The sequence below is a fragment of the Zeugodacus cucurbitae genome, chromosome 3 (assembly GCF_028554725.1).
Source record: "Zeugodacus cucurbitae isolate PBARC_wt_2022May chromosome 3, idZeuCucr1.2, whole genome shotgun sequence".
Taxonomy (NCBI): domain Eukaryota; kingdom Metazoa; phylum Arthropoda; class Insecta; order Diptera; family Tephritidae; genus Zeugodacus; species Zeugodacus cucurbitae.
This window is the reverse complement of record NC_071668.1, coordinates 9,730,165-9,753,645: the sequence shown is the minus strand read 5'-3', so window position 1 is coordinate 9,753,645 and position 23,481 is coordinate 9,730,165. Positions and strand designations below refer to the sequence as shown.

Genomic DNA, 23,481 nt, shown 5'->3' with positions numbered 1-23,481 from the left:
ATTTGTAAAACATATGTTGCCCATAACGTTGCCATATATCATAATAAAATTTTATAGAAATTAAGCATTGACTGTGAAATGCAAACGACTACCCAGTTTGCAACAATACTTAGCTAAGATTTGATTTAGGCACAATTTAAGTATGGACTGTGAAACCGGGCATTAGCCATACGAAATTCTATACCCAAATGCAAATAAATTAATTTTTTTTTTTGCATTTAGGAAATATATGCAGAAATCAACACTGCGATTTCCTAAATTCCTCTGAAATCTCCCAAATTCGAGGAAGATTTACTAGAAAAGAGTGGCAGCATTGCTTATTTGTCTGACCATACATATGTACATAACTTTATTTATTTCACGGATTGTATGTGATTTTTTCTTAAATTTAGAATATTGGAAGTCATAGATTCGTATAACTTTACCACAAATAATATAAACTTCAAACAACGCATATTCATTTAATGTTTTTAGCAAGTGGCAGCTTTGTTATGACAGGCTGTCCATGAAAATTTAGAAAGAAATGTAGCGCCATCTACTGTAACATAGCGCACTTAGCGCCACCAACTGGTGGATAGCTCTTTGCTAATAATAAACAAATAATTTGCAATAAATAAATAATGCGACTATAAGGAGAGTTATAAACTATCCTATCTTTCAAGTTGGACCAAACTGCACATAGTGTTAAAAATTTCATTAAAATCGGTTCAGTAGTTTAGGAGTCCATCGAAAACAAACAACGTGACAAGTGATTTTTATATATTAAGATAATAATGACAACTGTAGATAATAATGAGAATATATTAGATATTTTTTGCCATGTAAAGCATATACTTACGCAAATATCTTCAAGTAAACATATGTTCACATTATTTACCTCATAAATCCCCTAGCATGTGCGCCTAGTACTATGCAAAGAAAACCACAGGAGTGTTCGACTGCGCACCTCAGGAAGTCATAAAACAGTAGCGTGACATATTTTCAGTAAAAAAAAACGACAAATAAACCCACCTACACTTGTTTATATTTAGACCCACATATATATTTGATAAGCAACACAAATCATAGTGCTCAAATTTACAGCAATCTCATCATTCATCGCCGCGCGCTCGGCATGACGCACTCACAAACGGAAGTTTGTTACGCAGCATTCACATCGTTAACGCATCACCATAGATTACCCTACGTACTAGCAATACGAGTGTGTGCATCTCCAGCTATCTAATCTCTTGTTTTTTCTTGCGCGTTAGATTAACCTCCTGTGGTAAATGTATTCTTATTATTGTGACAAAATGACAATTTTCTTTGTATTCCAATATTCACATTGCCATTTCTCATTTCCGTTACGTTCGGTTCATTATTCGCATTATGATTTTTATTAGGTAGCATTGCAAAAAAATGCAGAGAAATACATAAATCACATGAAATGTGTTGCTAATGTGATTGTTGTGCGTATTCTTCTTCAGAAGTTGGAACACCCATGGTGTTGGGGATTGTTCCACTGTCTCAGAGCAGTTAATTTAGTAAATGTGTGGGGTAAGATTGTGCGGTCGAGCGTTAGATGCCGGCTACCAGAAATATATCTATATTGGTTAGGAATTCCGTAGAAGTAATATTTTTCATCAAGAAAGAGTGTTAAAGGTGAACAATTTCGTTATCTTCTCACGTATGAATCAAAATTGAGGTCTAGATTGGTCCTGTGACTTTAAATACTAAGTTATCTTACATGAATATATACATAGCTTTCGAAAGCCATTAATATTTTATTCGAAATGGGATCGGTTCCATTTTTTATCATTTTCTCAATATCTCAATAACACTATCTCAGACCTTTGACCATCCTACGCACTATTTTTGATTTCTCAGTGAAAATGGATACCATATTAATGAATTATTTATAATCAGGCTTAAAATTCTAAGAGAAAGCTTTAAAAGCACTTTAAACTAGCTTTTGCTAACTTTAGCTGTAAGCTTCAGTTGGCTATAACATTGATTAGATTTTAGATATAGTCTCAGGATTTGTTGAAATGCCCACCGATATTTAAAAAAGCTCTAGAAGAAAGCTTTTCACTTAAAGCAATAAGTTTTAGGTGGCTTGAACACTCAACAAGCTTTCAATTTTGGACTATGATTTCAGTTTCCTAAGACTTTAGGGTTAGTGATAATCTAAGATAGAGAATATTATGGAAGAGGAAATAAATTTGTACAAGTTTTGTCAAAAAGTGAAGATTAAGAAGTGAATATATGAGTTAAATATTTCTTTAAACATCCCTCTGTTCATAAATAAATCAAAACTAAAGAAATGTATACAACAACAATAACAACATGCAACAACAAATAAGAATCACCAACAGACCAGCTTTTACGACAGAAGTATTAAGTGGTGTGGGATGAAACGGGTTCTACATCTTTTTCAGGGTGACATATGTCAAGTAATTAGTAAACGAAGCTCTAATCAATCTAAAGGCAGCTGATACTATGTAGCTACCTACAAAAAAGGAAATTGTATTAATCTCTTTGTATACTTATCTCTTACATATATATTGAAGTAAGCTTTTACCAAAAAACTTCCTATTTCCTTGTGTGACAATAAAGAAGTATATTTAAAATACCTATAGACATATCTATATACTCGTATATATATTCGGATACACATAGAACTCCATCCAATGTGTGTATCTCTTCAACATACCCGCATTTTGTGTGTACGCCTTCATGCACTTAATAAGCATCAAGTTAATAGCCATATCCTCTTTTTCATGGTCAACGGTTAAGTCTGACATTTGATGTGAAATATCCTTGATGATCGTTGATGTGGGCCGGCTTGTAGGAAGGATTACTTGTTTTGCTTCGGCTTGTTGCATGGATTTTGTTGGATGGTTGATTGGTTGGTGAATTGCTTGTGTAATACATACATATCATGTGTATTTGTATGTACCTTTGTATACCAATATGCTTGATATTTTTTACTCTAAGCTGTAAAGATGCATGATTACTAAATAATTGGATTTGCTGATATTGGCATTTATATTATCTTTTACTTGCGTAGGTTTTGTTGGTATTTTTTGTACATTGACAAAATGGTGTTCTAACTGTTGTCTAGTGGGCTTATTAAGTTTATTTTTTCTTTTTTTTTTTACTCAGAAAATATCAATAAAATTGGTATTCCAGATAGTAAAACAACCAGTTCAACAGGAAGAACTTATCGGTCTTAATCTGTCCCGATTGATCTGAATATTGCTTTGTTAACAGCGAGAGGGGAGACCCTCTTTCTCTCTCTTCTTATCTGCCCTTCTGTCTCTTTTTTCCTTTCATTTCTCTCCTTCATTCTCTCTTTGATTTGCAAAAATCATTAATCCGAAAGGGCGATGTTAAAATAATCTTTCACTCTATCTTTCTCTCTCGTTTTTACTAAGTTGTCATCTCTCTCGCCCTCTCTTTTCACTCTTCTCTTCTCCCTACCTCTCCCTCTCAAGAACACATCTCTCGCAGGAGCGTGTGTTCCCACCTGTTCTAGCCTCAAAAGCGGTTCTAAATTTTGAAATTATCGCTATAGAATTATGAAAGTAGTTGTCCTTTTAATTTCCCTTAAACTCCACAATTCCTTGAACCTTAGGCATTTCCACAACATTTCTAATCATAATTTGGTATATAATTCAATTTTCAACATGCATTCATGAAACTACCCATCAATTGCCGGCAGCAACAATTTGTTATGTAGTGGATTAATTGCATTTATGAACGTGCACGTTTAACTATAATTGAGTTAGCTGCACATATCCACATACACGTACATCCTTATAACAATACCTTAGTCCTGTATGCACAAATTGTTCCTTTGAACGTTCAATTAAAGGCAAACGTGTGTGAGATACAGAACTATTTAGCTCTCTCCTGCTCACAGCCAAACTAATGGTGCATTGTGCTTAGCTAATTCAAAGAAATATACGTATAACGGTAAATTTAGCTAAAATTAAATTTGCTCATAAATACCCTGAGTACCTATTACCAGACGCAAATGTTATTATTGTAAGTAAGTGAGGATATATATAGAACTTGCAGGGAATGGAGGAGTATTTGGAGAAAAATCCATAAACGTGAAGAAGGTGAGATCGTATGGGTGTGTCTCCTATGACGGTTCCAACTAAACTACTCAGTCGCTTCACCTACATATTTTGTGGAATCGATGGTGTTCCAAGACCAGAAATGCTCCTATAACATCCATTCAAGTACTTTTGGGAGAGATGAACTGCCCAAAGCAGGAAAGGAAAGGCCGCTCTTTCCTTGACTGTATATGCTTTCAGATACCTACAAGAGATCCGAGATCCTACCTTTTTAGTGCTCATTATTAAATTAAAGGTTTATGACATAGCCGAGATAGCCTCCCCTTCTTACGTTCAGCTTCCACAATAAGGATATTTCGGTTTCCACTCTTATGGAAAATACATCCTCGTTATTTCTGAAATTGAAATGCCCACATTAAAAACTATACTGAAGTACTCGATGTATTTAATATGAAGCATGTGTAAATATGTACGATTATACTCATATCCTTTCTGGTTCCTTGCTTCGCTTTTGTGTAAATGAATTGGCAGTGTTATCATGATTGAATGACCAAAGAGAAGTTTTGATTTTTATCGCCTCAAGCTTACTTCGTTCATTGTTTGTGTTGTTTTTGCCTTGAATATTGTTGATGCTTTATGCTTTGATGGTGTGCCGAAGTAATAGAACTTTGTATGCTTAAGTATATTATATTGTGGCTTTGTATTCATTGAGATTTTGGTTTCTCTTTCATCTTTCTTCATTCTTTCTTCACTTGTTTGATTTGCACTAAGTCAGCTAATTTGATTAAAACAACGTTTTGGTATGGAAAAATTTTATTTCTAGGAAACTTTAGTAATTTAAGACTAACAGAATGAGGTTTGCTGTAAACGTCTACAGAAATATTTACTAAAGTCTCAATAAGGTAACAGATAAAAGATGACAAAACCAGTTTAAGTAGAGTAAATAAAATGAGAAAGGAGTTGGATGGAAAGATTCAAGAAACATTAAGAACTATGTCTTACAAAAATAAATTTTACCGATATGTATGTTTCTAGATTTAACCCATAACTTCAAGACGCACGCTAGTTAGAAGACCATAATATAGAACAAAGAAGTACTATGTGTAGAGATATCGAAAAACAAATTTCTCTGCCGATTTGACATCTACCAAGAGTGTAATGTAAAACTAATGTAATTAAACCGCTTTCAACAATTCAAAGACTAGATTTTTAAGAAATAAAGTACTCAAAACTATACTTCATATTCAATTCGGTTGGTTAGATCATGTATAATATTATATTTCAAAACTTGGCTTATTTTGGATTAAGTAAAAAGGAATCGGTTTCGGTTTTTTTAATAAAATTGCAAGAGTTTTATATATCCACATCCATGAATTTGATATATGTAGAACATCAATCCATTTCCAGCAACCTCCAAAATCTGTGCTCACCATAAGCACCTAGCCAGTTTAAAGTCCAAATAAAGCATTAATAGTCAATTAAGTAGCTTCATTAATTACCAAATAATAACAAAGTGCTTTAAAGTGCTATTTATTAAAGGTATTGTTATTCTACGCTCTGCAGCCTTTAGTCACAGTCTGACAGTAGACGTCACGCCCGACCATTGAATGTCAACTGATTTGTGTTGGAAAGGCTGCTGGCAGCAGGAATCAAAGCATACAATTCGACGAATAGTATAAACGGACGGAAGCAAACAATGGGAAATGGCAAAAATAGCAACAAAAGGAACAAAGACAAAGACGACAGACAACACTAATAATAACAACAAGCATTAGCAAGTAAATTACTATGAAGGAAATGGCGTTTATTGTGAAATAACAATGAAATTGTTAAATACAGCAACGTACCGATAACAACAACTGAGCACAAAAAACAACAACAATAATAACAAACAACGACAACGAAATTTGATAATCCGAAATAAACTTGCCACCTCTCTCAGTTAGTCAGTCAGTCAGTCAAGCAAACAACTGGGATGCTAGTCAAATTGTAGCCGGAGGTGTTTACGGGCGCAATGGTGACAATGAAAATGAGGAGTTTGAGTAGTGAGTGGCAGCACTGCAATGTCTGAATAATCAAAAATACGAATTTCCAACAATAACACTATCAATTACAAAAACAACGAAATGAAGTTATGTTATTGCAAGCAAAAATAAAATGTAAAAGTCAAAAATCATTGCGATTTGAGAAGCCAACAAACATTGATATAGAACAAAGTCAGGCTACTCACACACCTCTCTTGACTGCATCTGATTGTAATCACTGGAGACTCTGGTCTAACTATGGTTCCCTGTAGGAATTAATACTCCAGATTTATATCTTGATTAGAAGGTGAACTAGGCTAAACTAAGTCTAGGAAGCGAAGACCTGTTAAATATAAGTGTTATCGCTCTCAGGATCTTCAGATCAACGTAACTGGATCGTAACTGGATTTATATATGGTCTGAGACTATCGACTCTATTATTTTTAAGGTATTATTCCCTGAATCTATATACCCGAACAGCAACAACACATTTTGAGGTTATGGAATGATATCTGAACTTTTATCTTAGAGGTTTTGAGGTTATGGAACGATATCTGAACTTCTATCTTTGAAGAAGTTCGTATATATTAGATGGGTTGTTATGGAATGACTTCCACAAAATCAATAAGTGTCTTTAAAGCTTAATTAAGGAAACATTGATTTTTCGCAAACTTGTTTATCACTCTTTTCTAACAAAAATATTGCTATTGGGTCACTTCAAACTAATACCGCAGACAGTCTCTTCAATGAACCGAAGCTATGTATTTTGCGGTGGTCGGGGGTAGTAAGCAAGCATATCACCGCTTCCGTATCAATTCAATTGAAATGCCGAATTCACAACAGAATCCTGAATTTGAATTGAAATTTCGCAGCTCTCGTTTTGTCGACGTTGCGACTGCACTGCCACGCGGTAGTAGTGAGTGCTTCGCGCCGATAATATCACAATGACACCCCACCAAATGCTCACATACTAAAAATTTCACAAAATTTCTTCATCATGCCAGTCACTCCCCGCTCCCACAAAGACGCACACACTTGCACACATTTTACGCTTCATTTACGGATTTTTCGGTGCGCAAAGGAAAACGAGCAAATCATGCACTGCTGGTGTTTCTCCAAATCGTGTTCGATTCTTTTTTGGGCTGAGTTACAAGTAGTCATCTGTGTCTGTCTGTGTTTTATTTTCCGCTATTCACGCGCTGCCAAAACGGTACTTGAGGCGGCGCGCTGAAGCGTCGAAATGCTAACGATATTTGCTGTTTAATAACAACAACCATTAATATTTGCAGTTGCTGTTGTTGTTGTGGAGTGTGGTAGTTGTTGTGGCACTCGGCAAGTTCTTCTTAAGTATTTATTTTCGAATGTAATTTTTGCGGGTAAGGAAATGACTGATTTCCTCTGCATGTGCGGAAATGAATTGTAAATTCGAGTGTCGAAAGCGCAAGTTAAACTTCAAAGTTTTTGCGGGTGATTCTTTTTTTTCAATTTCAAGTTGCTAATGGCAGTCGTTTAGAATTGCCGCTTAGTCATCCGCTAAGTGAGTGTGTAGAACTTCAAAATTACATAATTTCAATTACCACTTATTAGTGGAGCAGTGGTGAAAATTTGGGAGAATTTCTAGTTTTTAAAGGCACATAATTCTTTTTTAAAATATTTACAAAATTATACATCCCTGAATATGTTTTTCAATTTTTTCAACTTTTTCTTAATTTAGTCTATTAGCTCATGTAGAAAATTAACTAATTTAGTCAATTAATAAAATTATTTCTTCTAGATAATTAATAAAATTTGTTAATTTAGTAAATTATTTGATGAACTTGGTTAATTGACTAAATTAAGTGGTGCTGTCGTCTGATTTGAGAAAATTTCTAATGGAAACATTTTCCTTGAAAAATTCTTCAAAATCGGATATATTATTATTTATTATTAAATTATTGTATGAATGGATTTCTTTTTCTTAATGAAGTCAATTAGCTAATGTATACAACTAACTAATTTAGTCAATTTGAAAAATGATTGCTTTTAGAAATTAGATGACTTAGTAAATAATTTAAATTAACTAATTTAGTCAATTTTAAAAATTATTGCTATTAGAAATTAGATGACTTAGTAAATAATTTAAATTATTGACTAAATTAAGTGGAGCTTTTGTGGATTTGGGAAATCTAACTCTAATTTTAACGGTTTTATAGTTCTTCTCTAAAAAAATTGTACGACATTATTTGATTAATTATTCAATTATTGTTCGATAAAATTAACATTTTATTAAGTTAATATAGGCAATTAACTAATTTAGTCAATTAACCAATTTATTGCTATCAGACAATTATTGAAATTGACTAATTTATTTAATAATTTTGTTTAATTAAGTTAATCGACTAAAATATTTGCCAACAAACTGGAACTATGTTTGTTATGGACTCATTGAAATATTACTTATTAGTTTCTTAGTGTTGTGAATTTCAGAGAGCTCTTTAATTGAGTTAATTAGAAATTTCACCCCATTAGAAATAGTTTAGAAAGTTTGCTAATTGACAACATTTAATGTCCTTCAATCATGCCGGCAATCACTCGTAACAGTTTTTAAAATTAAATATTATTTTAAAACAATTTAACGGTCCATCAAATTACAAAAAGATTTAAAATCCCGTAAAAGTCATCACCAGCGTGAAATCGGAAATATTTAGGGCATGCACTTCCCCAGTTTAGTTTCATTAAATACAGTGAATATGCGGAAAATATAGCAAAACATACAGCAAAAAAAGAAAAAAAAACATAAAACCAACAAAGCCATGTGGACTGTGTGAAAAAGTGAAATTTACAAAAAATCACAACAAAAAAAAACAATATGTAAATTATAAAAACATCAAGTCGCGTCGAGTCAACAATCCTGCGAATTCAGACAAGCCGCCTCGAAATCCAGTTGAGTCGTCGGGAATGTAAATTAAACTTTTACATTCATTGAAATGTGAAGTTAAAACAACAATAACAAAGCGCAGCACCACACTTGTGCGTGTCGTGTGTGTGTGTTGCATGTGGCAGGATGAGTTTTAAATATACGACGGCAGCAGTAAAAACAAGCGACGGCACCGGATTACAGCGCAGTCAACACAAATACGCGTGCAAAGTGAAACTTCATTGACAGTAGTCGGGCAGACAGACTGAAGTGCTATGTGCGCGAATTTTTAATTTTTCCAACACACAAACACCCATTCATATATGTTTTTAGACAACCAGAGCATTGTAACGGCCGAGCGACAAAAAATTAAGCGGCGCACTAAAATAAATATAAAAAAATAAAAACTGAAGAAGAGAGCAAACAAAAATCCTTGGCAGTGGGTCGTCTGTTGGAAAAATGCGCAAAAATGCAATCAGCGCAAATGAAAAGCGAAACGTCAGTTGATGGGAAAAGCTATTAAGAAGTCGTTAAGCATTGTTAGCAGCGTGACTTTGAGTGTGTGTGGGTGTGAGCTGCGGTAACGCACACAATTGACACTTGAAATTACCAAAAGTTCAAATTTTAGCAATTCATTGCGCATTTGTGATAAATGCGCAAAGTTACAGCTAGAGTTTCCACTTTTCATAAGTTCAGTAAGCGTTGCAAATAATAAGAAACTCATATCTGTTATCCGTGTGGTATTACTTTGCTGCTTTTTAATCGACATTTGTTTGTAATTTTTACTTGTTTTTATTTTCTCAATACTTATTAAGTGATTTTTCATACAGTCTAAATATATTGTCCTATATTATTTGGCAAAAATATAATATAACCCGAAGGTTAAAAAATCGGTAAATCCATTGTAAATACTTCCAAATCCAATATAATAATTCTAAAAACAATTTAAATGAGTGCATTATCTACTTTATCAGAAAAGTATTTGAGTAAGAAATTAGTTAATTGAGTCAATTAACTAATTTCAATAAATTATTGATTAAATTAGCAAATTTCAATAAATATAAGATGACAATAATTTCATTAATTGACTAAATTAGTTAATTGTCTACATTAGCTAATTGACTAAATTAATAAAAAGTAAATTTACTCATATAAAAATTGAATACTCACACTAAATTATACAATATAGTAACATATTTTCCTTGTCTTTAATTATTATATATTTTCTCAATTAACTTAAATTAATTAAACCCAAATTTTCTTTAGTCGTTTGAGTACTTTTTTCAATCCGAATTTCTTCGATTTATCTAAGCAACTGCATTCGTACAGCTCCAGATATGGCTTGGAAATGCAACTCTATCTTACAGTTGAAATAGTAAATCGAAGGAAAAATTTAAGAAAAATATTCATGAAACTACTCTATATGTTCCTCTTGATTCCCCAATTTAATTTTCCAGCGTTAGACACCAGCACATTTTCACAAAATAGCAGTAAAATTGTATAGAAAAGCCTGCCAACGAAAGAACCCAACTGTATGTAGTGAAAAACGCAACAAAACCCGGCAGCAATCAACGTTGCATCAACAGCAGCTGTTGCATATGTTTTGCTTACGCACCCTCCTCCACCCTTCTTTGACCTCCATGTAGCATATGCGACGGCATGTTATTAGTTTAAAAAACCAGCGTTTTTAATTTTACACAACTAATTATGACAAGATTCAATTAAATCGCCATTAAGGCGTAGGAAAATGCTGAAATATTGTGTCTGGCATGTGTGCGTGTGTTCGTTTATGTAAAGGAGGAACGAGTTAAATAGCAATTATCCTTTTGTAACTCAATTATCCTTTAATAACAGTGGCGGTGTGTGTTATCATATCACTTTTGTATGTAGTTAAAGCATTCACATACACATTTACAATATCTGAGCATATTTATGATATTATATTCTTTTTATTGGATAAATCATCGCCACAGGAGTAATTGTTACTTTCAAAGTTTGAATGCAATTATCCTGTGATTTTGATTAAAAATTGTGATACACGCATTTATTATGTACATATGTATATTGCTGATTATTAACTCTGATTCTTAATACTTCTTCTCAAATAATTTTAAGTCAATTAACTAGTTTATTATATTTAAATGTTCTTATGACCATTGGAATTAATTTTTGCTTATTTTAACATCTTATTGAGTATAAGAAGATCTTATTGAGTATACTAAGAATTTCCTCGTATTCATCTACAAATTTTTATTATTCATTAATAAGAAAATTTTCCTTATTTAGTCAATCAACTAATGTAGTCAATTAACTAATTTAGTCAATTAGTTCAATTATGGATAATAGATTTTTAATGAGATTAGTTAATTTACTAACTAATTTAATTAATTTAGTTAATTTACTAAATTAACAAAAATCCATATAAAAATTTAGTCAATTAGCAAATGTAGACAATTAACTAATTTAATAAGTTAACTAAAGTATTGGTACTATATATTTATTGATATTAGCTAATTTAGTCAATATAGTTTAATTAATTAAGTTAATTGACTAAATTATCTAAGTTCCATATATATCTTTCTGAGTAAGAAAAGTCTATATATATATTTTTCGAATTATTTTAGTTAATTTTTCCACGAGTATCACCAGTAAATTTTATTTATTTAATTTTTTGAAACATGCAGTTTGTACGAGCGCACATGGTTTTACTTGATAATTGTGCGGTAGCCCTGTGCGAAAGCAAATACGATGACATATTCATTGTGCTTTTGATCTCTCTTTGTGCTTGAAATCTCGACAACTCGAGCTTAATAATAATGAAATATTGTCTAATTCGACGAATTATCGGCTGAGACCAAATTTATAAATTCTTGGCAAGGAAGAGTTGAAACAATTAGCGACATGACAGGGCATCGAAACCCAATATCGACCAAAAACTTTTCCTAATGACTGTCGGTCATCAAGAGAAAAATTAGTATTGAGTGTCTTTCTAACAATAAAATAAATCTTAGAAAAACCTTCAGCTATTGAGTGACATTTTTATTCGTTAGAGTTTTCGTACAGGGTCGCATTAGTAAGCCGGCATGCTCCCATATGCGCTACACATTTATAAATAACTGTATGTTCGCAAATGTTTCCAGTTGCTGTTGTTTGTTGACAATGGCGACGGTAATTAGCGACGCTAACGAGAAAACTTTCATTGTAGTTTAGCAAGGATGTCATTCTGTGGCAAGCACACATATGCGTTGTGTTAACAAGAGTAAGTAGCAAAAGTAGCAAAACAATAATGCAACAATGGTGGCTATGTTGCAACGAATAGAGTTGTTGTCTAAATTATATTAAAATTGAATAAAAATGCAATGAAAAGAATACTTGTCAAATATAGTTTTTCTACTATTTATGGTATAACTATTTATTATAAAGTATTGAGAGACACCATCATAGACATTCATGAATTTAGAAAATCTGATTTTTTTACTAAAAATATCACTCATACCCACTAAAATTTCCAAAAAAAAAAATTCTCTCGCCTGAATGTATGCTTTTAAATAACAATAGTGGTTCATACGCCTGAATGTAGGCTATAAAATGTGTCATTTTGGCTCTGAAAATATATGTATATTCAAAAAATTTAACATTTATGGCAGTATACACCTAGAAAACGCCTCTTGACAAATTTCCAAACAAATTTTTAATTAGCACACACACGCACACTTTTGTATATCTAGCAGTTTTGAGGCAACTGAGCGCCAGATGGCGTTGCAACAGCTGCCATAATGGGAGCATCAAACGGAAGTCAGTTGTAAATTAGAGGCAGGAAGAGAGTGTAAAAATATGGATTTGAATTTTAGTTAAATGCAAAATAATGATTACAATTATTTTTAAATTTTTAGGTTGTTAAATTAAAGGGTGCTTTTAGGGGTGGAAGTTCAAATATGTATATAGTGACGAAATTTTGCTCCTGCCTTATAATTTTCTACCAAAATTTTCAACACTTCAGTGAAAAATAGAAATTGAAATTTAATCTACCACAAGCGAACTAGTAAAACTACACCGTACGCATATATGCTCTCTTATTGTGCGCTGTACTATTATCTCCTGCAATATCAACATTTTATTCGTTCTCTTTGCTGAAAATGTGAAAACATCATTTGGGCGGATTTTGCATTGCTACAAATGACTGTCAGCAAGCGGAAACTAAAAATAAATATTTAAATACGAAAATTTTCAACACATACAGAGCTTTTAAAGTTTTTAACGGTATTTTGCGGCAATACCACCGCACCAACGTTTTTTTTTTTTTTGTTTTTGTACGAATGTTCTCAAATTAATTGAAATGAATTTGCGTAATGCCAGCGCGGGCGCAGCAGTGGCGGCGGTCATTTTATAACCATATTACTTGCACACACATACATATGTACATATATCTTCATGTGTCCGTGTGTATGGGCAAATATGTACCTTGTAATATGTGCTCTCACATTTTGTATGAATATTTCACTGGTCAAATGTGATTTGCCCAACTGCAGTAGCAACAGTAATAGCAATAACAACAAGGGAAACAACAACATCAAGAGCAGCATAACCGCCCATTTCATCCAACAACATTTTCGCAGTTGATTCCCATTTATTCACTTTGCGTGGTCATTTTCCTAGTCTCTGTGTATTCTGCTTTTGTACACAGTTTTTCACTCGCAATTTTGCAATGCCGCAGCAACAACAGCGCCGCTTTAAAATTGCAAATTTGTAAAACATGCCACAACATTGATGGGATTAATTAAAAATGTTGTTCTTTCGTTCAGAACACTGCGCTCACACATGCATATGTTTGTAGCAATTAATGTCTTTTGGTGATGTTTTCTATTATCAGTGCATTTTCTGCCATCTCTTTTGTAGCGTTTATCACATGTAGAATGCAATTGTAGGAAATTTACAGCATTTAATTGTTAATAAATTTACAACTCTATTGATTTTCTGCAATATTTGTGTTTATTGTGAATAAATTATTTTAGACTTTTGTATCTCGATATATTAAAAAATATTCAAAAAATTATTACTCCCAAAAACAATCGCTTTTGTTGCCGAAAAATCATAATTAATTGCTTAAATATAGATTTTTATAAAATATTGTAGCCTATCCACAGGCGTTTATACTTTAAATATTTGTATCAAGATATTTTTTTGTTGTCGTTGTAGGTAAAATTCGTGTTTATTCCTAAAAATATATAATCGTGCAAATTTTTCATAAATTGTACTGTACTGTTTGCCCCTAAAAGTATGCTTCGAATTTTTTCTCTTTCTTTGCTAATATAATTTTCTTATAGCACTAATAACGTTCAGAACCTTTATTAAATTTCCTACAACACTCTAATATTTTATACGTTTTGCATAATTAAATGATTACAAATACCTTTTTATTAAAATTAGTAGCCTATCCACAGACGTTTATACTTAAATATTGGTCTCAAGATATTTTTTTGGTGTCGTTGGAGGTAAAAATCATCTTTATTCCTAAAAAATACTTAATCGCGCAAATTTTTCACGAAAAATACTCTAAAGTCTGGTTTTGCTCCTTAAGGTATGCTTAAATTTTTTATTATTTTTTGTTCATATAAATTTTTTATGCATTAATGAAGATGAGAACCTTTATTATATTTTCTTTACCACTAAAATTTTAATACGTTTCATATTCCTGCTTATAACTATATTTATTCCTTCACTGTGCCTATGTATATACTTCGTTTTTTCATATACCTATATTAGCTGCAATTGTTTTATGAAATTAAAAAAAAATTGTGGTTTAATTCGAAAGACTCTCTGAGTAGGTTCCTCGTTATTAATATATGATAACCAACTTTTTTTTAATATATATATATATTTTTAAATTTATATAACATATAATTTTTTTCTTTTCCATACAGAATCTTTTCCCCAGATACAGAATTCAGAGCATGTAATTTCGTATTTCACTCAATTATAATTGTTTGCTTGCTCAGATTACCAATTACTTCACTTATTTCAGTATTGCGCCTGGGGGTATGCTACAATTTCTATGCTTCAGCGCAGGAATTTATTCATTGATTATTTGTTTCACAAATAATTTATATTAACACGCTATTGAGCTACAATATAACTCTCAATTATGCTTTTCACCAAGCCTTGACAGTATTTAAAGGTTTTAAGCCATTTTACTTACCTGTTAATACCTCAGTTCGCTATTAACCTGCAATTTTTTTGAAGCCAGTCACATCTATAGCCAACAAATATTTAAAAAAAAAACCATCCCAACATTATTTTAAATAAAAACACAATTATTTCTTTTTTTTTTAATTTTCATTCGATAGTTATGGCATTTATTCATACTAATTGCTAAATCTCCCCTTCCAACCAACACAAGTTTCTGCTCTATGTGCCGTAGCCATATTTTACATATGCTCATAGTTGTTGTATTGTTGTATTACTATTAGTTATAGATATAAATTTAGCCTTTTGCATGAAAAGGCAATTATCAAATATACGCTTACCAATACATGCATACGTACACACAGACAATTTACATTTATTTTAGTATTATTATTATTATATTTTATCTCTCATATGTTTTAATTATAAAGTAGATTTTAGGAGGATAGCACTAGAATAACAACACTATATAACTAAATTTATTCTGTATACGATATTTATATATGTATATGTGTTTGTTGTTGCTTGTGTGTATGTGTGTTAATGCCAATGCCAATGCTTAGTCTAAGCGTAAAGGTACTTATTACAAATATTGCGCTCTGCTTGTAAGCGTAAATTATATAACGGTATATATGTATACATACAAATGTTGGTAATTAAACGGAAGTACTATATTGTAAAAATATTGGTAATTATAATAATAAAGCGAATAATTTACAGTCACACAGCAATTAGCTCAAATGTTTACAAACTAATACTAAGAAACTTATAAAAAATTAATTTTATTGTAAAATTATATATTAGTTGTAGACCAGCCATTATGCTTTCAGTGGCAATATAATATATATTTTTTAGATATTTATACCTTCTATACACATATAACGGCATTTTAAATGTTTTTGTGCTCAGTTGTGGCATTTGTTTTGAGTTAAAAATTTACATTATTTTCATTTAAATTTAGTTTTTTGTTAATTTAATATTATATAATATTGCTATTATTACACATTTACACACATAAACATATTTTTTAACTGTTTTAATTTTATATTTAAGTAGCATTAGCATTCTTCGTATATATGTATATACATCGGTAGATATGTATATAAAATAAGCAATTTTTAACCTATACAGTTATGTACATGCATTTTTCTTCAACTGTTGTGTGTTTAGCGAAAGTGAAAAGAATTTTTGTAATTGAAAATTTCTCGCATGCGGTATAGATTAGAAAAAAGGTATCGTAGCGTAGGCTTTTTTTTAAAAATAAATATTTTTTTTTTTTATATTTAAATAAGATTTTATTTTCAGTTTTAATTTTTTAGATTAATTTATTGAAAAAGTTATATTTTTGAAAATTTCTCGCATGCAATAATTATATTTAAAACTGTCGCATGATATAAATTTCGAAAATTAATATTTTTAATAAATTTATTTAAAATAAAAATAGGGTTTTTTAAAATAATAATTTTAAATGAAGTAAGTTTTAAAAAAATTCTCGCATGCGATAAAAATTATTTGTTTTTTAATATTTCAAACTTTACATTATAAAATAAAATATACTACAAGTACATGTGCAAATTCTTAAATTATTTATTTATTTATTTTTTCATTTTGCATCGAGTAGTGGTTCCTACGTGCTAACAGCCAAGAATTCGTGCTCAAAATCTCGCTCGAAATATGTATCAGACATATACCTTTATATCATACAATTAATTTTATATACTTTTTCATAAATCATATGATTTTCTATGTACAAAAAAACACCCACAAACTTTTAATTGCTTATTTTAATATTAAATATTTTTATTTCAAGACATTTTATTTTTACAATATTTTCTGCTGCAACTTCTCGCATAAATTTCAAATTCTTGTATTTTCTTACTGAAAATATGTTTTTTCATATTCTTATGACACCTTAGAAAAACTTTGAGGGTTTTTCTAAAAAAAAAATATTTTTTATATAATAACTTATTTTATATAATTTTAAATGTATTTTTATTACTAGATTTTTAGTACATTTTCCTTTATGCATATTTCACATCAATAACAGCCTATCTTACAAGTGTTTCGCCTGCAATGAGATTCACTCATTACCATATATATATGTGTGTATGTGCGTTTTTTTCTGGCAGTGGTAGTGTTCATGGTTTATACAAACATACATATATACCCCTCTATGTATTATTTAGCATTTACTTTACTTCTTATTAGGACTACCCCAATATTCACTCGAATATAGAGCTATATTCATTGGCGAATATTATATCTTCTTTTTAAGTAATTTTCTGTAATATTTTTTTACATCCAGCAATTTTCAGCAGCATTTTAATTACAGTTATATTATAGATTCAGTCTTTAAACGCATTTGAAGCGTTGCGAAAAATAATTATGTATATGCTGCACAACATTGTAGCTGTTGCCTATAGGTGTCCCTTTTGATACTAACTAAACTAAAAAAAATTTAATAAATTATAAAAGTAAAGAAAAAAACCAAATTTTGCGCATCGAAATTCGTAAAAATTAGAAAAATGTTTAGCAACATTTCCAAAAAAAATGTTGCTCAACAATGTTGCCAGCAACAAAAATATAAAAATTAGAGTTACAAAGCAGTTATTTGATATTTTAAAACGTTTTGCGTAAATTCTATAATTTAAATGTTGCTAGCAACATGTTGCTGAAATAAAATGTTGCTAAAAACAGTTTTTTACGACAACAGGTGCAGCTAAAATATGTTTTAACTTTAAGCAATCATTAAAAAAAATTAATAGTTATAATTTTAGTATATCTTCATTAGCACTAACATTAAAGGAATCTCCCTACGGACACCATAGACACCGCTCCACCGCTCCACCTTTTCATTGTCTCCTACTATATACATTCCACTCTTTACGTTTTCCCGCCCACTTCACTCAGTTGACTCCAACTGTCCTTTATTCACACGCTCACACCACGCCAACAACTCCTGCACCTCGCGTGTATAGTAATCCACTTGAGCTGCCTCATCGCACGCGTTGCCATCCTCCAACCCTGCGTAACCCAACATACCCTTTCCTTTCGACGCAGCAACACAAGTGCCACCACTCACGCCGCATGTCACACTAACGCATTGCGTTACCGGTCACACCAACGGTCCTTGCGGATGAGCCGACATGCTGCCACCGCTGCCACAACCGCTACCGCTGCTGCTCAACAAACTGCGTTCGCTTGCCACACTACTCGGTGCATAAATCAAGTCACAATCGCCACTCTGCAACATCTTATGTTGTTGCTGTTGCCGTGCTTCTTCCGCGCTTTCCGAACACGAGCTCAGCGAACTGCTGCCACCGATGCTGCTGCTGGTGTTGCTCTTGGCGGCACTGCTGCTGCTGCTGGTCATCATTAGGTTATTGCTGCCACTGCCAGCGCGATATGAGGCACGCACGAAAGGCTGTTGTGGTTGTTGTTGCTGTTTACTTTGTGTTGTGCGCCAACTGTTGGCGCTGTTATTGGCGTTCAATGTGATGGCCACGCTGGGATGCACTTGATTTGAGGGCGCTAAGGGCAGTAAGTGTTGCTGTTGTTGTTGCTGTTTGTGTTGCTGCTGCTGCTGTTCATCGACTTTCACATAGAGACGCTCCATATCGCCATCCAAGTCCCCGTCAGCCATGTGATACAACGCCTGATCGTCATCGTGCGACATCAACATGGCCATGGGCGAAGGCGAGCCACCGCAGCCGGAGTCCGCAAGTCCGTTATAACAGAATGAGCCGGCATCTAAGTCCAGCAAATTTTTCGACAACTCTGTTGTGCCGTTATCATGCACGCCGCCATTGCCATTGTTATGGTTGTTGTTATTCAAAGCATTCATTTTCTGCACTTGCTGCTTCTCAGCGTTCATGCCAGGCTGCTGCTGTTGCTGGTGTTGTTGTTGCATAATAACTTTGAAACGTCCGCTGCCACCCGCCATGCCACCATGCTGACGCCTCAGCGTGCCAACACCATTAAATTGCTGCTGCATTGGCTGTAGTTGCAATTGCTGCTGTTGTTGTTGCTGTTGCTTTTGGTGCTGCTGCTGCTCACCTGCCGTGTCATAGGTGTGACAGCCGCTCAACTTGTTCTCAGTGATGTGTATCTTTTCCTTGGCATAGTAATATTGCTCCGAGTAGGCGGAGCGGTTGCTCGAGTTGCTCGGATATATTTCACTGGCCACCGACATTGGCTGATAAATATTGCCCAAAGAATGTTGCTGCTGATGCTGTGACTGTTGGTGTTGTTGTTGCTGTTGCTGCTGATGGTGATAGTGTGGATGCATAGGTCTTTGATGTGGCTGCTGGAATTGTTGTTGCTGCTGCTGTTGTTGTTGCATACGGAAATCGCCTGGTCGCTGCTGATAACGCGGCTGCTGTTGCTGCTGGTGTTGACCACCATTCAATATGGCCGATGTGGCGTAGGGTGCTGGTGAGCTCGTCTCATGTCGTTGGCCACCAGCGCAGCCATACTCGCTGGGCGCTTTGCCGAAACTGGACACTTCCGCATAGTCCGTGGGTATATTCGAGTATTCGCCGACATATCTGCAATGGGAAAGATAACAAAAAGCGTATAGAGTTTGAGCAAAAATAACAAAGCACAAAAATTACAAAAACAAAAGCAACAACAACAACATTTTTGGAAGCACAGTTTATAAATGTCGGCTATGAATTGCCAAAAGCTGGCACTTTTGTATAAAAATAAAACGTAGCATGCTTTTAGGCTTACAAAATTTACGAGGAAGAGTAGAATTGCGGAAAAATATGCAAAATTTCACTGAATTCCTTTTTCCAATGAAATCATAATTTTAACACTTTTCAGTGGATTTCAACGCGATTTATAGGCGCGCATCGCTGACTCCCTCTCATACAGAGTGCTGATAACAGCGAAATACTTTGCTTGTGTGTGTAATGGGTTACGGTATTAACGCTTAATACGCCGAAATGCGGCAAATGGTCAGCGTCAGATAGGAATTTGAATGCGCTTTTGCCTACATTCATATGCGGGATTTGCGATTCATAAAGTATTTCTATGGCGTATTAAGCGCCGAGAGTTTGTAAAGCCTTTGCAATAAATGTCAAATAAATATATTTAAGCCGCGACTCAGTGTTAAGCTGAAAAATGTTTTGTAAAAATATTCGGAAATTAAAAAAAAAATAATTCTAAAAATATACAAATATTTTGATTGTCAGTCAGATTTGTTAATAGTGAGGTTAGTTGATGACGAAATTGCGCCTAAAAATATGATATGCATTTGCCTAAGCTTTTCGCTTTTGATGTGATGTGAGTTGAACTAAATTTTTTTTATTTGAGAGGCTTTTAGATTTTATGTAGATTTTTTTAAAATACTTTTAGGTTAGGTAGTAGTGATTTGAGTATCAGAAAACATTTAGACTTAAAATAATAAAAACATAGGCCATAAAAGAGGAGTAGCTGGAAGATTGAACATCAGATGTTCATAAAACCAAGACTGAATAATTTGATTCGGCTAGACTTATATTGAGAAAATCATATCAAAAATATATATTTTAAAAATTAATTTGAACTCAATATTTGATAACGACAATGTTGACAGAACATACATATATCTTACATTCCATACCCAATAATATCTTATTGTTTCACTTGTGGCATGTTAAATTCCATTATTTATATATTTTTGGAGACTGAAGTAGTCTTTTTGCAAACTAACAAAATACTTGATATTCGTATTTAATAAAGATATTAGTGCATAAATACATATTCCTTATAGCAAGAAGGGGTTTAAGAAGCAAAATGTATAGAAATTTCGTTCAAATGTTGCCAGATACATTGTATCTAAATGCAAAAATTTAAATATATTTTTCTATCAATATTTTAATTTCAGATTTTTTTTTTAATTTTTAAACCAAATTAAAATTTTCTACAAAATAATTGCTTCAAGTGCAACTAAAAATATGAATTTCAGGCAACAAATGTTGTGCTTCCGTGCAAAAACAACCTAACGGAAGTACACAACTGGATTGTACTGAGTCCACTAGCTGTTTCATTTGCCATTATTGCACATTACCCATATATATGTATATACAGATGTATATATACATATAAAGCTACATATATAGCCACACAATCATAATAATCGCAATTACTGTGCACTGCGCTTTGTTATTGTCATCAATAATTGTGGAAATAATTGTGAAAATTGCGCGTTAAAATCAACACAAGCACAACTAGCTGCTGTTCGAGTGGAAAAACGAGGGAAAAATGGTAGCTAAAGGGTGTAAAATTCCATGGCTATAATAAGTACGACACACACAGCAAACGTTGCAACCGGAGCAATATACAGTTGCAACATATGTGTTTGTATGTATGTACATATGACTCTTTTTTTTGCTTTAATTAAATTTTAATAATTATTAATTATTTTCACACAGCTATATGATACACTTCATAGCAGCATAACGCTCTGCCGGATATTATGATAATATTTACTTTATTATTATTATAACTTTTTGACTATTCGTGCGGGTGTTTGCATACATATATGTATATAGAGATATGTGTGTTGTGAATACTTTTTCAATACCCAGTGAGCAAAAAGTGTTGAGAAAAATATTTAAAAAATTTTGAAATATATTTTTATATTAACAACTGTTCAAAACCACTTAAAATTACTTTTTTTCTAGTATTTAAGGCTTAAATATTGTTTTTTTTAAATATTTTTTATTTAGTTAAAACTTAAATCTTTTTTCAAATCTGAGCTAACAATAAGTACTTTTGAATATCATTTAGATCCTATAACTAATAGAAAAATATCAAAAATCACAGTTCGAATCTTATTATTCCTTTAATAATAATAATCCCTACCGTTTCTATAGTTTTTAATATGCATTTAAATATTTATTATCACCAAGCTGGTTATGGCTGAGTACATAGTGAAGTGAATAGCTCATTCGTGATGAGAGAGAAGAGCTCTATCTCTAATCACTAATTTTCTCTTTAATGCACATCTCTTCACATAATTCAGTTTTAGCTTCCATTTTCTATTTGTTGTACTCCCTGCAGCACTATGTGCCCACTTTAAGGGTCTCATACTAGTACTACTCAACACCTACATCCGTACTCTCCCCTCATATGTGTTTAAAATACTAAAATAGAAGCTAAAATATTATTATTCTTACTTTATTAGCTTATTGGGTAGTGCTTATCATAAAAGCACCTACTGTTAGTCACATATACATATACATATGTATTTACATGTATCCTCATATCAACCATGCTGTGAAATTTTTTTTATTCTTGCTACATTTAATTTTTTCTTTTTTAATATGCCTTAATGACTAATTAAATATGTAAAAATGCAATTGTCGCGATAAATGCGTTGCTTTGAGCTTTAACTTACACTTCCATTTCCACTATGCATGGCATGTATGCTACGTATTGTGCTATGTATCGCTTGTATGTGCGCGCTTTATCATGCGCCTTTATGCGTAAATTAATAACAAATTAATACAAATTACACAGTAAAATGAACACACAACAGTTAATGATTATTTTATGCAATTTGAAATTGAGTAAAGTTCATGGGGAATTTGCAATTAAAAATTTAAAGACCAACAGGGCGTATGAGTGATAATTTAAAACGAAGTGCATGGAGTGTTTGCTGTGATGGAGCGATATTAAAGTGACGAGTGAGTGATTAAAGCTTTAATAGATTAAATCGAAAGGGGAAATAATTATATTTAAAATGAAATTTGAAAAAAATTACTAATTTCGAAAAATTTAATTTATTTCGAAAAAATTTTATTTTTAAACATTTTGAAAAAATTTTTTCTAAAAAAAAATATAAAAATGACCAAAAAACTTAAATTCATTCAAAAATATAAATTCTTTATAACAAAAATATTTGCTCAATCCCTACACTCTTTTACAACAATTACGCAAACAAATCAAGTAAAAATAACTACAACTACTATTTCTTTGAATATTTTTGTTGCCACAAATTAACCGCTAATAATACCACATCGACACATGCTAAATATTTGAGCAATTTTCGTAAACATCGCATACCAAGGCATATTAAATATTTTGAAAGTTCAAAGCGCATAACAAATGCACATAACGGTATGTTTGTTTGCTTTTGGCTCTAAATGTTGTTCTAGTTGTGTGCTTGACGGTCTGTTTTTTCTGCATAAATATGCAAATTCAAAAATTGAATTATTAATGACTGCCAACATGACATGGTAGCGCGTAAAAGCGTAACCGCTAATTTGCGATACTTAGTGGAAGCGTTACACTGGGAGAAACGATTATAGTGGAAAAGGAAAAAAAT

General features: G+C 32.3%; 1 protein-coding gene across 2 annotated transcripts in view; it reads right to left on the bottom strand.

Annotated features, from left to right (window-relative positions):
* Positions 1 to 15,669: 15,669 nt before the first annotated feature.
* LOC105210902 (cell adhesion molecule Dscam2) overlaps positions 15,670 to 23,481 on the bottom strand; it is a 111,402-nt gene continuing 103,590 nt past the window's right edge. For both annotated transcript variants that reach the window (XM_054226595.1, XM_054226596.1), the window contains exon 15: positions 15,670 to 19,714. In XM_054226595.1, the coding sequence (XP_054082570.1) occupies positions 18,283 to 19,714 (1,432 nt within the window). In that variant the 3' untranslated portion in view covers positions 15,670 to 18,282. The remainder of the gene's footprint in view (positions 19,715 to 23,481) is intronic.